Genomic DNA, 15,520 nt, shown 5'->3' with positions numbered 1-15,520 from the left:
TTGTCATACAATCTGAACTAATTGGAAATACCTCTGCAGGAAAATTTGCGTTTTGTAAAATAGGCATCCAGATTTCTTGAGTGTTTTTATTCCTTTTTTTTTGTTTGTTTGTTTTTTTTGTAAAAAAAATATACCTCAATATGAGTTTACATTCTAAAAGCGGATATTTGCATATGCTTTGGCAACGACCCAGTGCACACTGATTCATAGCCATCTGCATTTTAGATGCTGAGCACATTGTAGTCGGAGACTGAGCACTCACTGAGCTTCTTATTCATTTAGACTGAACTTAACTGTTCAGACATTGTCAGACCAGTCATGCTTCTTCCAACTTGCACTATCTATAGGGGAGGGACATAAGTAAAGAGACTTGTATGCTTGCGCCCCCTGCAGAGTGTGGGGGTTGGAGCTGCAGCTTGTGTGACCGTGTGTTTTTTCTGGTTGTACATCAAACACACACCACTTTTTTTTTTTAACACTTGGTTGATCCCAAGCATATAATAAATATCATACAATATCAGAAATATAGTTACAATTACTTCATCTCGAGGCTAGTCTAGCAATTTATAGCAGCATTTATTGAGAATTTATTCCCTCTTTGAAACAGCTGCGAACCAGACATAACTCTGCGCTGTGTCAGGTACTTGGCCATGCAAATAACGCTTGAGTTAACTATTTAGGGTCAGCTTTTTCATAAATAAAAAAATATGTAAATGATGTCAGTAACAACTAAATAAAAGAGCAAGGTCATTTCTCAACAGTTAATCAGGCTTGATATAGTTTATTGCAAAAAAAAAAAGCTCCTAACTGATTGCTGCTGCAGGAGAAGTCTTTTGTTGTTGTTTTTTGTTGCCATCGTTCATGATTGCAAATAGTAGATATTTCACTGGAGCTCCACTGCTTGAACTCCAGGTGTTGTCTCTCACTTCTTCTCTTCAATTTATTGACAGGGTTTACTTTTCACAGTTTTCTGTTTGCAGTTTTCAGTGACCACTGGTGTGCTGCTGGCAGCCTTGCAAACCACGGCCGTTCCCCGCGGAACATCGCATTGCGGGGTTAGTCCCAGTAGATGAGTCCAAGGCTGAATATCTTTTCTAACTCACTTCTGTGAATGACACTTTGCTTGACAGTGCACACATCGCTGGAAATATAACCAAACCGACATGCCAACCTCTGAAAATCTCACTATTTTATTCATGTGAGTTGTTGGAACTTAAAGCTTTGTAAACAGTATTGTGTATGACGTACACATGTTTTGAACTGCATATGTGGGTGTTTCTTCTTTCATACGAATAGCGCAGGACAGTCCAATTGCCTCATGATTGTCCAGGATCACTTTTATGGAAATTAAAAAAAACAAACTGTGTTGGATTGTCACATCAATCCATTCTGTAAACCTCATAATATGTGGAAGGTAACGCTGAAGCTTCGCCTGGCAACCACTGAGCAAAAATGTTCCCACACAATCAGACCTACGGACAAGCTGAACTTTGGTTTGTTTTTGTTGGGTTTTTTTTCAAACACAGGCAGATCTATTATGCAGTCCTCAACCAACAAACCCATAACCATCATTATTTGAATTTGATCAAATTCATAAAAAAAAAAACTATAGCCCCATCTTGTTACTTTTGGTAAATGCAATCTGTGAGTGTGAATAGATTTTGCATTTTAATAAAATACTTCATATCATAAGCGAAAAAAGATACTGTGTTCCCTTATGCATGACACTGGCTGAAAACTTAGTTAAAATGTACTTTATCTCTGTACTCAGTACCTCCGAAGAGCATTGTGATACTGTTTGAGTGGGTCTCCAAAGAATTGTCCTTTTAAATATCTATCCCATACTCTTATAGTCTATATCTCCATTGTTCAAAAAAGAAAAACCACTCCGAGACATAAGCGTGTGCAGACATACTGATGCCAACTACATACACGATCTGGCTGTCCCTCTTTCATACGAGCAGCTCGAGCGAAACTCCGCAACGACAAACCTTTGTAATCGAGCGCTTGTGTCGTTGGGCAAGTGTCGTGACCAAAGCAAATTAGTTCTCTTCACATTTCCGGTTGCTGTGCAGGGAAGACGCTATTTATAGATTAACTTTGGGGAAACAAAACTCAAGTGGCTGCACCCTCCTCATCTTTGTTTTTTCCCCTTTTTTTTCCTGCCCATTCACTCACCTTCTCTACTCTCTCTCTCTCTCTCTCTCTCTCTCTCTCTCTCTCTCTCTCTCTCTCTCGCTCTCTGTTCTGTTGCCTGGGTAACAGTTACTGATGGAGACCAGGAGTTTGGGGAACAAAAGAAAACTCTTGATGCTGAGTATTGGATAACCTTGTTCATGCGTTCTACTGCTTGGGTTCATGCCCTCACACAGGGGTAACTGCTGTGATTGTAAATATCAAATATAGATCAATGATATCAACTTTTCATGCATGTGATTATGAGTGTGATGTTGAGCGATAATAAGAAGATCAATCGGTAATTTATATTTAGAAATCTAATCTTAGCATATCCCAGGTCTTTCTGTCTGTTTCTGCGACTGACAGCGGATATAGTGTTATGCTTAAAGATATGCAATCTTGCAGCCACTGTTTTATTTATTTTATTGTTACTGTGGAGGTGGCAGAGATGAAGAAGCTTGCTTTCTTTAAATTCTTATTGGGCGTCACCAGGATGGACAGGATTATGATCGAACTGATTGGAGGGACAGTTAAAGTTGTCAGGCTGCTTAGAGGAAAGAATGCAGGTGGTGGGTCGGGTTAGGAGGAGGCAGAGGTTTTGCCGTGGTGACTCCTGAAAAGGAGATGCAATTAATATCCATTTTAGATTTACTATAGATCACACCGCGAGGCGGAAACTAACCACAGCTCCACCATGTGTCATCGCAAATTTCCACTTTACGTTTGTAAGTCCTGCTTACACCTCAAGTATTTCCATAGTCATCACTCTGTATTTTACAGTCGTCATGCAGTTTTTTTTTTTTTTCTTCTTATTTCAAGCTCTGTTTGTTTGGGATTCTCTCCAAGGTCAAGCTCAGTGTTTTCAACCTTCAAACTTAGAAACACTCATTGCTGGTGAGGCTTCCCATTTGAAATGTTACTCGTGTTGGTTTTTCACTTCAGAGATATTTACCGTTGGGAATTAAACCATCCTCACTGCACCACTCATTAACCCCGGAGAGCTCAAAAAGATAACACCACTAAGCTTTTACCTCGAGATGGCAGACAGACATCCTTCTCATCTCCTTGTCTGCTTCTGTATTTTTACTATCGATTCATTCCAATCCTTGTTGGTTTTAACGGCCTCTCAAAGTGCAGTGATTAAAGTCTTGGGAAAATTTCCCATCAATGTATATTTGAACCGCTTGTTTTCCCTCCCCTTGGTGCTAATGACAGCAGATGTGTTTTGCTGGAAGCCATTAATGACTCAAGCACCAATTGGGAACATCTGTGCTCTTTGAATTGGGCTTGGATGTGTTATTCAGACCTTTGTTGTCTATTAGCATTTTCAAGGCAGTCTCCATCGTTACGTGTTCTTCTGCAGGGATGCATAGTTGTACTTTTCCTGCCTTCCCCGAGCCCTACTGGAGGACCAGCTACATCTCTTCTTGTGTTTTAACCCCGGGCCTAGGCAAAAGCAAGTGTCAAAATGAACGCTTTATATAACATAAAATGCGTTTTGTGCAGCTCCTATTGAACTGAGGAGACATCGATGTGATATGTGGAGCAGGGGGAGAGACAGGATTGAGGCATTCAAGAGGAAGGGTTGGAGGGGGGAGGGTGAAAGTGAGTTTTTTGATTGCATCTGGCAGAAACGGACGGAGACCACCCTCCCTTTCAGCTGCTAGCGCACGCTGACAGGTCTACTCGCACAAGCTGTTGTGGTAACACTACTCCAACAGCTGCAGATAGAAATAAAGGCCTGACTTCAAGCTACACGACAGGGAATATAACAAGGGCTGAAGCCACAGCTGCTTCTGATAGAAGTATATGGGCACATGCACACACTAACACATAAAAAACACCTATAATCACACGAAGCTCTATTGCGCCCACCAGCTTTCAAGGCAAGACTATTTCTTTCTCTAGAAGAGATCAAAGTAATTCATTTTACAGAGTTCGACTCGTGTTTATTTCGTATTCTGTTAACTATCACTGAATTGTGTTTGACAGGACTGCATGAAGAACAAACTGAATACATCATGGAAGCAATGAAGCACATATTTAAAAAAAAAATGGCCCTCCAAGCAAAACAGATGACTCCCCCCACCCCCCTACCCCCCCACCCCCCTAACATGCTGCTTTTTGCAAACTGGTATAACTGTATTTCGACACAAGCAAGAAACCATTCTCTGTAACTTTCACTCCTCAACCTTGGCTGTTTCTTCTCAATCAAAGTCACCCTGAGGGCCTCATTGTCCAGAACCTCTAACTGCCTCGTTATCAACGGCGGTAGCAGGCTTGCATTGGCCCCATGTGATATCACTGCAAATATTGGCATTACCTTTTCTAATCACACAATATTTTTTTCTCTGAAATGTCACCGGGGGAGGGCGTGCGTGCGCGCTTACAGTTAGCTCACTCTTGTCTAAATTTGGAAGATATAATTTATCTCTTATTGCAAATGAAAGAGCAGTAATATAGCGTGGGTGGGTGGGATGGGGTTTTGGTGTGGGGGGGCATTGCAAGCTCTTCTCTTCCAGCAGTACTAATTTACCACAGTAATGAGCAAGCGGTGGTGCATGGTCATCAGGCAATTATATTTGGTTACCATGCAAACAGTGAGCATCCCGGGATGTCATTATGCTGAGAAATATACCGAGCTTCCATTACAGTGATGCTGAAATGCTCGCTATTATCTAAACATGGAGCTTTTTTTTTTTTTTTTTTTCAACCTGTTTGTGATAAAAAAAAAGAAAAAAGAAAAATTGACCTTGTGAAAAAATATGGACGTTTTCAGCCAACAGCCTTATTTCCTATTACTGTGGCAGATACAGTCATAAGCCACAACCCCAGGATCTTCCTCAAACTATGACTCGGTATAAAGCTGACCACGTCACAAGGATAAATAAGCGGGACCTTTTTTTTTTACATGTATTTAAATAGATCTTTTTCACGATACATTAAAACAGTTGTAACACTTAGCACATTTAGAAGTTTGAGATCATGTACAAATGAATAAAGTCTCTCTGCGGAGTGACGGGTGGAACGCGTCTCATTCAAACCTCTGACATTTAGGGTCTTCTGTTCCCTTTGCTACTAAAGTGTGTGGTGTGATCATGCCGAGATCTAAGACCTTCAGAAGAAAGGTTGTGGAAGCCTTTGAGCCTGTCAAGGGATTTTTATTGGATCTCGGAATTATTTCAATTAATTTATTTCATTTTGTAAGTAGTGTGGATTTCTAAAAAAAAAAAACTCCCTCGGGCTAAATTTTCTGGGCAAATTCAGAGAGCAGACCATTTAATGCAAAAAAATAAGTCACCAAGCCCTTGAAAATAATTTGATCCGAAGCCACTGTGTTCGCAATATGGCTACAGATCACAATATTTTAGATGTCGAATGAACATTGAGATTTGATATTAAATTTAAAAGCTTTCAACTTTATGGTACCGTTTTTCAAAACTCCAATCTTGAGAAGAATGGATCTCACTGTGGATCTGCTGCAGATATTCAGCTGCTTTTGATATAGACAAAACATCGTTTATCACAACTTAATCAAAGGTAATTACATATTATTCTTAATTGTAAATCAGGAGACGGATATTAACATATATTCCCACGAAAAGAGAGGCTTGCTTTGCTAAATGTAAAGCCAACCTTTTGTGTTTAATGTAAACTATTTCCAAGTTAGGCTGCTGCATTAACTTAACATTTAGATTTATTTTCTACAGAGAACTTTTATGCTGTATGGAGACGGCTCACTCCATTAGAAAACCTGTCTGGTGGCTAGAGTTGGTAATTACTTGCCAATTAATTTAAATTTGTTAGTTACTATTATTAATCCTCAATTTCTTATTCCATAACGTAAAAGAGATTGTTAGATTTCTACTGCATGGGATGTGTGCCAGTAAATAGGGGAAAAACAAAAAAAAAAGTCAAGCCTCTATTCTCTGAGGAGAATATTAAAGTCAAGCATTTTGCGAGTGAACATATGTTCTCAGTGTATGTTCATATTTAATTCATGTCAACTGTGTGTTCATGTATAATTTATGGATTTATTCCATTAATTTTGAGTTGTAATTAGATGCAATTTAATTCACGGATTTATTTCTTGTGATCTGTAATTGTTTTGTTTGTAAAGTCACTTTACCTGAAGGGCACCATTTATAAATAACAATAAATTATAATTGAGATTTGTACATCAATCCGGATTGGGACTCACTTTAGAATTTATTAAATGCTGATTTGCATTTTACCTTTTTAATTGTTATCATAGTCTCGGAACTGTACAGCATTAATATTCAGATCGTTAGTAGCATTGTTGAGCATATGTAGAGGAACTTGTGTTTATTTATGTTTGTGTTTAATAATTCATATTTGTTGTTGTGGTGTGATTAAGTATGGGATAAAGTGTGTACTCGGGGTGAGATGTGCCATTGTCTTTGGAATGCTTTCTTTGATGTTTGTCACGGCTAAATGCAGAATAATATTATTATTTTGGTGTGGTTCCTTTTCAAAGAAAAATGACTTTCCTCTCTGGAGCTGTTGCATACGTATAAAGAAGATCTGCAGAGCTCGGATGTAATTTATCTCTCATCTGTGGTATGGATCCAGACTCTATCCTTCAGTACAGACCCTGAGTTTGGAGACCCTGAAACAGACTTATTGCTCGTCTGTCTGGCAGAAGGAAGTGGTGGGTGTAGAGCATTGGCTAAAGAGACAAGGAGAGAGGGGAGCGATGGGTGGGCGTGAGCAGCACACCAGCACATCAACCCTAATTCTCTGTTATAATTCACAAAGCCAAGACTCAGGAGCAGCCTTATCTGCCCTCGAATCTGCTCCCTCTGTGTCATGGAGCATTGTGGCACGTAAAAAGGGGAGGCTACAGAGGCGGGGTAATGAGAGGATAGCGCCTGCAATTGGGGGGGGGGGGGGGGGGGGGGAAGGGGATAGGGTGGAAATGATGGAAACTTGTATTATTTTCCCTGGCAAGATAGACAAAATTGAAAGGTCGACCTTCTACTTTCCAGTTAAGCTGTTGGAGATTTTAATTCAGTTTTCAATCGCGGAGTAATCAGATTTTATGATTAGGTAGGGGCTTTTGGTCAGTGTACTGTGATTTCTCTAGTGACTTCCATGGCTAAAGATGTGGAGTTTTTTAAATGCTTTCTAGTTACTTTAGAATATATTATTACACTTCCATCCGGAAAGTTTACCTTACCAATTGAGATGTAATGCCAGCTTTGGTGACAACCTTGCTACTCTAAGAAAACAAGCATTACTGCTCTTCCAGCGAAAGATCCAGCGACAGTAAAGATGTGGTGGTAAAACATCTTGATTCAGTATATGCGTGTGGCCCAAAGGAGACAGGGCGGTAGTACACAAGCAACATACCACATGTTGAAACTTTAATGGCGGACTTTCAGAACATCCACATCCAAATCTAATGACGGCACCACTGTCCCACATCAGGAACCAGAGAGCCGGCCGGTAGGATTTCTCTCCCACCGAGGTAATGGACAGGCAGAGCCTCTCCAAGGTGAATTAGTAGAGTGGAAACATTAACCTGAGAGCCAAGTCCTGTCATTCACGCTGCGTCTTCTCGTTGGACGGCGAGAATGGAGAGCAGATGCTCGGGCACATGCCACTTTAACTTCCTGCTGGGAGAGAGGGATAGGAGAAACAGGCGCCGCACCGAGAGCAGGAAAGGTAAGATAAAGTGTGGGAGGTTGACAAATAAAAGATGGTGACAGAGAAAGTTGGTGTGAGAGGGAGAGGGAGGATGTTGTTCTGCCTTGAAGGTCTTTGCCTGATACGCGCTGGTGTGAGCAAAGGATCCACTGCAGGCAGCCAGCCCATGTATACGACTGTGTACATACCTGTGTTTGTGTGCTCTCGCCTGCACGAGTATCGAGTATTCCCTCATATCTGACGATAGGTGTTTTTTGTTTTTGGGAGCTAATACACATGCCATCTGTTCAATTTTTTACAACTATTATATTAATGATTTGACTGCATGTGACTGGTTATTGACATTTTCTCTGAAGAACAGACAAAGACTGCAGCACTGGGCTCTTCCTTTGGTGCAGGAGGTGGATTGTTAGTGAGCCCCCGACTCCACTGTGCACAGATGGTGGCTAAACCACAGAGCATGTGTTGGCTCTGAGTCGTGTTGTTTCGCTGCATAAAGAAGCTTATTAGGATCACAAGGGAGTTATCATTGTCAAGTGCATTTAAAAGTCTACATTTTTCACATCTTGAGGCTCAACAGGAACTATTGAACCAAGTGTGCAGAGTGGATCGATGTTGGTGATCATTAAACTTCCTAGCTGTTGGAAGAGTTTGATGTGGTTTTGGGGGGGGTTTAATTGAGTAGGGCTTGCATCAATACACTCTGTCATTTGCGTGTGTTTTTTTTTTTTTTTTATCTTATTTTTTTCTGACCACTGCCCACCTGGAGATGCTCTCATTTACTGAAGCATGTGGCAGCAACACCATGCTACAACATTATTTTAATCAGGCTACCAATGAGTTCGTCAATACAGGCTCATTATTCGTAGCTTTCATAACATGGGTTTCGTACTGAAGCATAATTGCAGCAGGTAAGCTTTGGGGAAAAATATAGTCTTCTTGTTTTCATTAGAGACTTTCGCTTCGCCTCGATTTCAGTGATTCAATGCAGTTTTGCAAAATGTTGAGATTGGAGATTCATTTTAGTTTTCCTTTTTTTTTTTCTTCTTCTTCTGTGAACACGGCGTGAATAGTGACACATCTGAGAGATCTGTGGTGACAACGCTATTTCTGTCCTCGACAGAAGTAATGCCATCAGAATCAGTCACCTGGAGTTTAGATTAGACAGAACAGCAGAAATAAATATGATGACGCCTACACAAACCCCTAAGATGCTGCAATGTTTGTCAAGTATTTATATCTCAATTTCAGCATTTCTTTCAAGGCTTGAATGTAAGCATGACCTATAGAAATACATTGCAAATGTGCTGAAAGGAAATGTTGCAGGACAACGTAGCTGGGACGGAAAATCTCTGATGCAATAACTTCCCATGAGATAATATGAAAACGTAAGCCAACCCTATAGCTGAGCCTCTGCCAGCGCTTCCTGGGAAATATAAAGGCGACTATCATAGCGTAGTCATCATTTAGGAAGATGTAAAGCTGCAGAGGAAATTACAAAGGAAATAGCTTATGCAAATAATCCTTTATTACGAGCAACGCGGATGCGTACAATCTCAGTTGATGCCGTCATTTTAAAAAGACTGGCAGCTGAAATTAAGCAAAAACTCATTTGCACACCAGCGTTGTATGGTTTATTTTAAAGCGCATGAAAACCCCAAGCGTGCATGTTGCTGCTTCATTCATTAGCGCACACTAGGGGCTGTCTACAATTAATCAGTGATTGAATATATTTAATTTGCATTTACTCCAATCAGGCTTAATGATTGAGTCTAATGAGCTTTTGTTTTTGGGGTTTTCACCTCTTCATTTTCTCCCACTTTAAAACAGGCACTGGTCTATACCCGGATCTCTACAGTAACTCCATTTTCAGGAGCTCATGTTTAGTCCTGTAAATCTGAACAGGCGTTTAGACCAGGGCATGGAAAAAAACAGGACTGCTGTCAAAGGCTAAGCTCGGAAACTAGAGCACCCTGAGAAAGCCCATATATGCACAGCGAAAACATGCAAACTAAACACAAAAAGGCCTTCAGAGCCACAGTGGAAGCCAAGATATTCACACTTTCAGGCAAAAAGTGCCAACCACTACACCGCGACACTGCCCATTTCTCTTCAATGTTAATCATTCCTTTTTAAAAACTATCTCGCATGGTCATCATCGGAATTGTAATGAAGATGGATAAACGTTATGAGCCACCACTGGGAAAATAAAACTGCCATCTTCGAAATGAAAGCACAACAGTTGCATTGCTTGCGTTGCATATACTCATTTTATTGCTTTCCATAATTTTTCATTGACCCGTCAATTGTCCCAGACCAGTCTGCAAAGAGCTGCGGACTGATTTAGATTGCAAATAAGAGTTATAGAAGCAAATTAGCCTGAGCAGTGTTCACTATACGTCGAAAAACAAATGCAAGTGCATAAATAACCACAACAGACAAATAACCTGGTAACTACAACGTTGTGTGTGTGTGTGTGTGTGTGTGTGTGTGTGTGTGTGTGTGTGTGTGTGTGTGTGTGTGTGTGTGTGTGTGTGTGTGTGTGTGTGTGTGTGTGTGTGTGTGTGTGTGTGTGTGTGTGTGTGTGTGTGTGTGTGTGTGTGTGTGTGTGTGTGTGTGTGCGCGTGTGTGCGTGTAGCAAGAAGTCTAGACACTATGTAAATTAAGATGTTATGAATATCCCATAATTGCAGAATTATTTAGGATTTCATAGAAACTGCAGATGTTTATAGCTACTATCTGTCTTCTTCTAGGTCAGTTTAGAGTTTGGTTGTGTAACCTGGGCCATCCAGATTGTTACAAGTATAGTCTTTGCCACACAACTGCCAAATGTTATAAAGTACATTTTGGGCTGGAATAGAAAAAAAATATCTTAAAAAAATATCCTTGAATAATTTAGACCTGGTGTTTGTAGCCACACCTCTGAGAAGAGATGAAACAAGCTCGGTAGGGAAACATGAAAGCAAGGAGGCATCATGATCTACTGTAGTAGAGAGGACGAGGGAAAAGGGGAAATTGTGAGTTATGGGAGGACAGGTTAAAAAACGCAGGGACAACAGCAAAACGACTAATGGAAAACTAATAGGAAAGGGTGTGAGAGGGAACGGCAAAAGGAAAGAATAACATACCGAGTTATTTAGATGGGGAATTGGGGCCACGATGGGAATAAAGGAATGCAAAGTAAGGAAAATAATCATGGACTGCAGCAAACCTATACTCAAGAAAAGAGTGGAATTATGGGGCTTCCAGCCACTCTCCTTCCTCTAAAGTCACTTAGGACCAAAGCAGCGGGGATTTGTTGGGTCTGAAGATGAACAGAAAACCCATTTTCCCTCATGGCTACATCTGCCACTATGAATTTATATGGCTGTTGTACTGAAGAGTGAAAGAAAGATGTGATCAAACATGAAGGGAATGGAGACGGCGACACACGGTAATCAAGAGGGAGAGAGAGAGAGAGAGAGAGGGAGAGAGAGAGAGAACAAAAAGGAACAGTTGAGCAGAGGAAAACATCGCAGGATGATATGGGGAAGAAAATTTGAGAGAAACAGATTAGGGAGGTAAAAAAAAAAAAAAATGGAGTAAAGATAAACTCGCACACATTCGAGGGAGATGGGTTGTTAAAAAGGTTAAAAAGTATTCGAAAGAGCAAATGCTGGAATATATATTAGCATGGAGCACAGCTCGGAGTAAAATCCTCCCGGATCCACCGAGCAGTAAAAGAAATGAGTGACATCCGGCTCCTTTGGTTGGTCCAAATGTCTCTGGTGATTAAGTTGCCGGTGTTTTTCCTCCTCTTGATATTTTGGCAGAACATGTTTTAAATGTACCCCTTGATGTTAAAAAATCTCCAAACTATGTTTGTCCTCACTTGTCTACCTGCTACTGACTGATAAACGTCATGTATCGGAGATCTTTCCCAAATAGGCCGCGCAATATCAGAGCGATACCCGACACTGGTATCAGGGCATCCCTAGTGTGTGTGTGCGTGTGTCAAAGTTGCGATTAAACAGAGACGTCACTCTTTTCGCTCATTGTCTTTCCCCTTTTCATTTCCATGTCACATCTCCATTTTCCATTTTTCATGCAGTGTCAGTCCGTCGTTACTCTTTCCTAAAATGAAACGTAAGCCCCCGTGCCTTCACATCTTCCTGTTCTTTTCTTGAAACTGAGGCGGGAGTACAGGCTGAGGGGAGTTTGCAGAACTGCATTCCTGCAAAGCTGCCATCCTATTGGAGATTAATGGACACGTTTGTCCGTTGTACCAGTCCTCTCTGTGCCACCTTACCTCTCAGCGGACGTGATTTATGGACACCCAGCAGTGCATGAGTTATAATTTGAAAGGGGTTTGTTTTTCTCCATGAAGATGGAATTTTAAATGTTGTGATGAATGGACCCTTGTGGTTTTTATTTATTATTTTGTCATGAAGCGGTGTGTGTGTGTGTGCGTGTGTGTACGTGTGTATCCGCTGCATCCGTGTTCCCTGAGTTCATATTTTTTGAATGCATATGTGCGTGCTTGCATATAATTTTGTAAATATAGCCACATTGTTAAATATGTTCTGGAAAAGTGCCGACACGGTGGTTTCAGTCTGACGTTACACATATATCACCCCGAGGTTGCCATGTCTCGCTGTATCCAATACTGCGTCTCACCTCTTGGATGCCATTGTGAAAAATCAAAGAATAAGTCATGCCCTCCCCTGCCTTTTTTCCACCATTCGGTCTGTGCATATGGATTTACTTTATCATCCAACCGCTGTGCGCGGGGCAAGGTGTTTGATGTTTCTGTGATGGTCAGATATTGAGTGATCCACGGAGAAATACGATGCTCCCTGGTGCATCCACATGGTTGTGGTAAGGGCTGAGGGAGGAAAGCGAAGGTCTAACAAGCTCACAACCGTACAAATGTATGTGTTCCACTTAAAAGATGGGGGTCCTGATTTACTTGAAGGGGAATTAGGTCTGCCTGCCTGCTCTGTGTATGGGTAAGTGACACTTTACATAACAAATGAAGATGTCAACAGGGGCCCTTCCACAGTATAATGCAATCCCTTCATGCATGGAATTGCTCATTTATAAATCCTGCAATGTCCAATTACTATTGAGATTTTCAGATGTCAACTTTTGCTATTGGTGGTGCATTTATGCAGTACATATCTATAGGCTCATTGTGGAAGTCTGTGCTGGATCTCTGATAACAAAAAACGCACAATGTGCAGACAAAGTGCTGATTTCAACCACTTAAAATGTGTGATCTGCTGTGTAACTTAGCCTATTGTGTGTGAAAGTGCTTCGTGTGTTTTTAAGTGAGGGGTTATCATTATGGGTCCGTATCCTTCCTATCTATAATTATTTGCCAATGTCATCATTGCTGGAGGGGTATATTGTCATTTTCTCTCTTCCTGAAGAAGTCCACCTCATCAGCATCTTTTGTCCTGTACTGCCAACATTGTGGAGGTAACAAAACATAAATCACCAACCGCCACCCTGCTATAAAACTGAATATATAATCTATATTATATGTCTGGCACCTCCCTGTTTAAGGGCGCCAACTGGCAGATGCCATCTTTCGAATCACCCTAATAGATGGTCATTCTATATGAATCTGTTTTCTTTTAATCATGTGGGACATTTCTAATGAGTTTACTTGCACAATAGTTTGGGCACAGATCTGCTGGTCTTGAAAAGCCCCGCCTGCAGCTTCATATTGCTTTCAGATCTCTCATATCAAAGCGTTGATTGCCAGACGGTATTTAATTGCCAGCAAATGGTGATCATTGGTATTCAACCGAATATCATTGGCATGGAGACAGTGATTGTAATCATGATTGTTGGAGGCAAAATTGTACTGTGATTGTCCAGTTTGCATACTATAAATGCAACAAATTAAGTACCCGTCTACTCACAATCTATATTTTTCTCTTTTATTTTTGCTTTCATTCAGGGAGGCCTCATTGCACTCCTCCTGCTGATTCTCCTCTTCACCCTTGTCCTGTACACCCGCCACCGATGGTGCAAACGTCGCCGCATCCCCCAAAAGAGTGCCAGTACTGAGGCCACACACGAAATCCACTACATCCCCTCTGTTCTGCTCGGACCGCAAGGCCGCGACAGCTACCGGGGATCCCGGAACGCCCACCAGCACGGCAGCTCCGTCATTGGAATGCCCATCCGCGAGACCCCCATTCTTGATGATTACGACTGCGACGACGAGGACGGAGGTGGACACTCGCTGAACTCCACACCCAACCAGCTCCACAACAAGCTGAGTGACGGGAAGGTCCTGGACGACTATGGAGTTAACGTTGGTATCGGGGGACACACGGACACCATGTGCAAGGACGACGATATCAAGCATAACTTTGACAAACGAGGTGAGTCGGTTGCGTAAAGACATCGTCTCTCAACGGATCACAGTTTTGAGAATTTGAGTGCTGCGTGCATAATGTTGAGAAGAATGGCATTGACAATGCAAAAAAAAAAAAGAAAAAACCCAAACAACTGAATGACGGTTGATTCATCCTTAAAGGTTCCCACTGCCAGGTCTTCAGATGATCTGGACAGTTCAGTTGGTTCAATCTTTGCCACCAATTTTCTTGATAGCACAGCATGTAGTTCTTATATTCAGTCAACAATACACTGTATTGTAAGTCTCAGAGCATCACTTGACATGGAGCCAATATCATCACAGTAATTGACGACTCGCATTATTATGAACTCAGATTTTCCTCCTGAAATCGTCTACGTCAGTCACCAAAACATACACAGACACAATGCAGTTTTTTTTTTTTTCTTTTTGTTTGTTTTGTTTGTCATAACTATTGACTCTGTAGGTCAAGCGCTAACAGAATGCAAGGTCGTGTAATTTAATGTGCGGAGGACAAGTGACAGAGGCCATTGGTCCTGTCAATTCGTTACAGTGTCACTGGGTAGCCTGCTGACCCCTGCTAAGCATATTCAAAGGTCATGAGTTCAGTCAAGGAAAACAAAGAAAACAGCCTTTTTTCTCGGTTCCGTTTTCATTTTACATTCGTAACAATACTGGAAAACAAAGGATCTTAAAGTAGATTAACCAAAGTTTATAACCTCTCGCTCTGTAGAACCATTTGCTGATGTCATATAATGTTGAATCGGCGTTGCTTCACTGCCAAGTTAGACTTGAATAATTGACGTGTGCTGGCTGAGTTGGAGGATGCCCTGCATATTATACTGAATACATTCCGTTTTTGGAAATGCTCCATTGATCTCCATAGTATTTCTGACCGTACACACTTGATTCGATACTTGTTTAGCTACTGAAACCTTGAAACAAGATTAATTCTTTAAAAAAAAAAAAAAAACAGTGAAAATCTGTGAATTAAAGAAATTGTTTACAGTTAATTTGGATTTGTCTCACTTTTGCTTTACACGTGCTTCAAATTCATTCACACAAAAATACTTAAACATCTAGCAGAGACTAATTTGTGGAAATGAACATCAAGGTTCACACCCAACCCAGTATGGATTTCAGTCATTTTAATTCAGGCTGTGACAAATCTGTGTTTAGTTCTCAAAATAAAGATTCAGCTCTCTTCTCTGTTATGCAGGAAGTGAAAGAGGAAGATCCACTGGCTTTAACCCCGTTAACCACTTTTGGAGAGCTTATATATTGGTATTCATTGTTTATCTT

At 41.0% G+C, this 15,520-nt stretch overlaps 1 protein-coding gene across 1 annotated transcript in view; it reads left to right on the top strand.

Moving 5' to 3' along the window:
- astn2 (astrotactin 2) overlaps positions 1–15,520 on the top strand; it is a 271,116-nt gene that overhangs the window by 64,700 nt on the left and 190,896 nt on the right. Inside the window, exon 3 of the mRNA XM_080476263.1 lies at positions 13,796–14,225. Coding sequence (XP_080332389.1) covers positions 13,796–14,225 — 430 coding nt within the window. The remainder of the gene's footprint in view (positions 1–13,795; positions 14,226–15,520) is intronic.

The sequence above is a fragment of the Lipophrys pholis genome (genome assembly GCF_963383615.2).
Source record: "Lipophrys pholis genome assembly, chromosome: 12".
NCBI classification, from domain to species: domain Eukaryota; kingdom Metazoa; phylum Chordata; class Actinopteri; order Blenniiformes; family Blenniidae; genus Lipophrys; species Lipophrys pholis.
The sequence above is the reverse complement of the archived record's forward strand: the minus strand, read 5'-3'. Positions and strand labels throughout refer to the sequence as shown.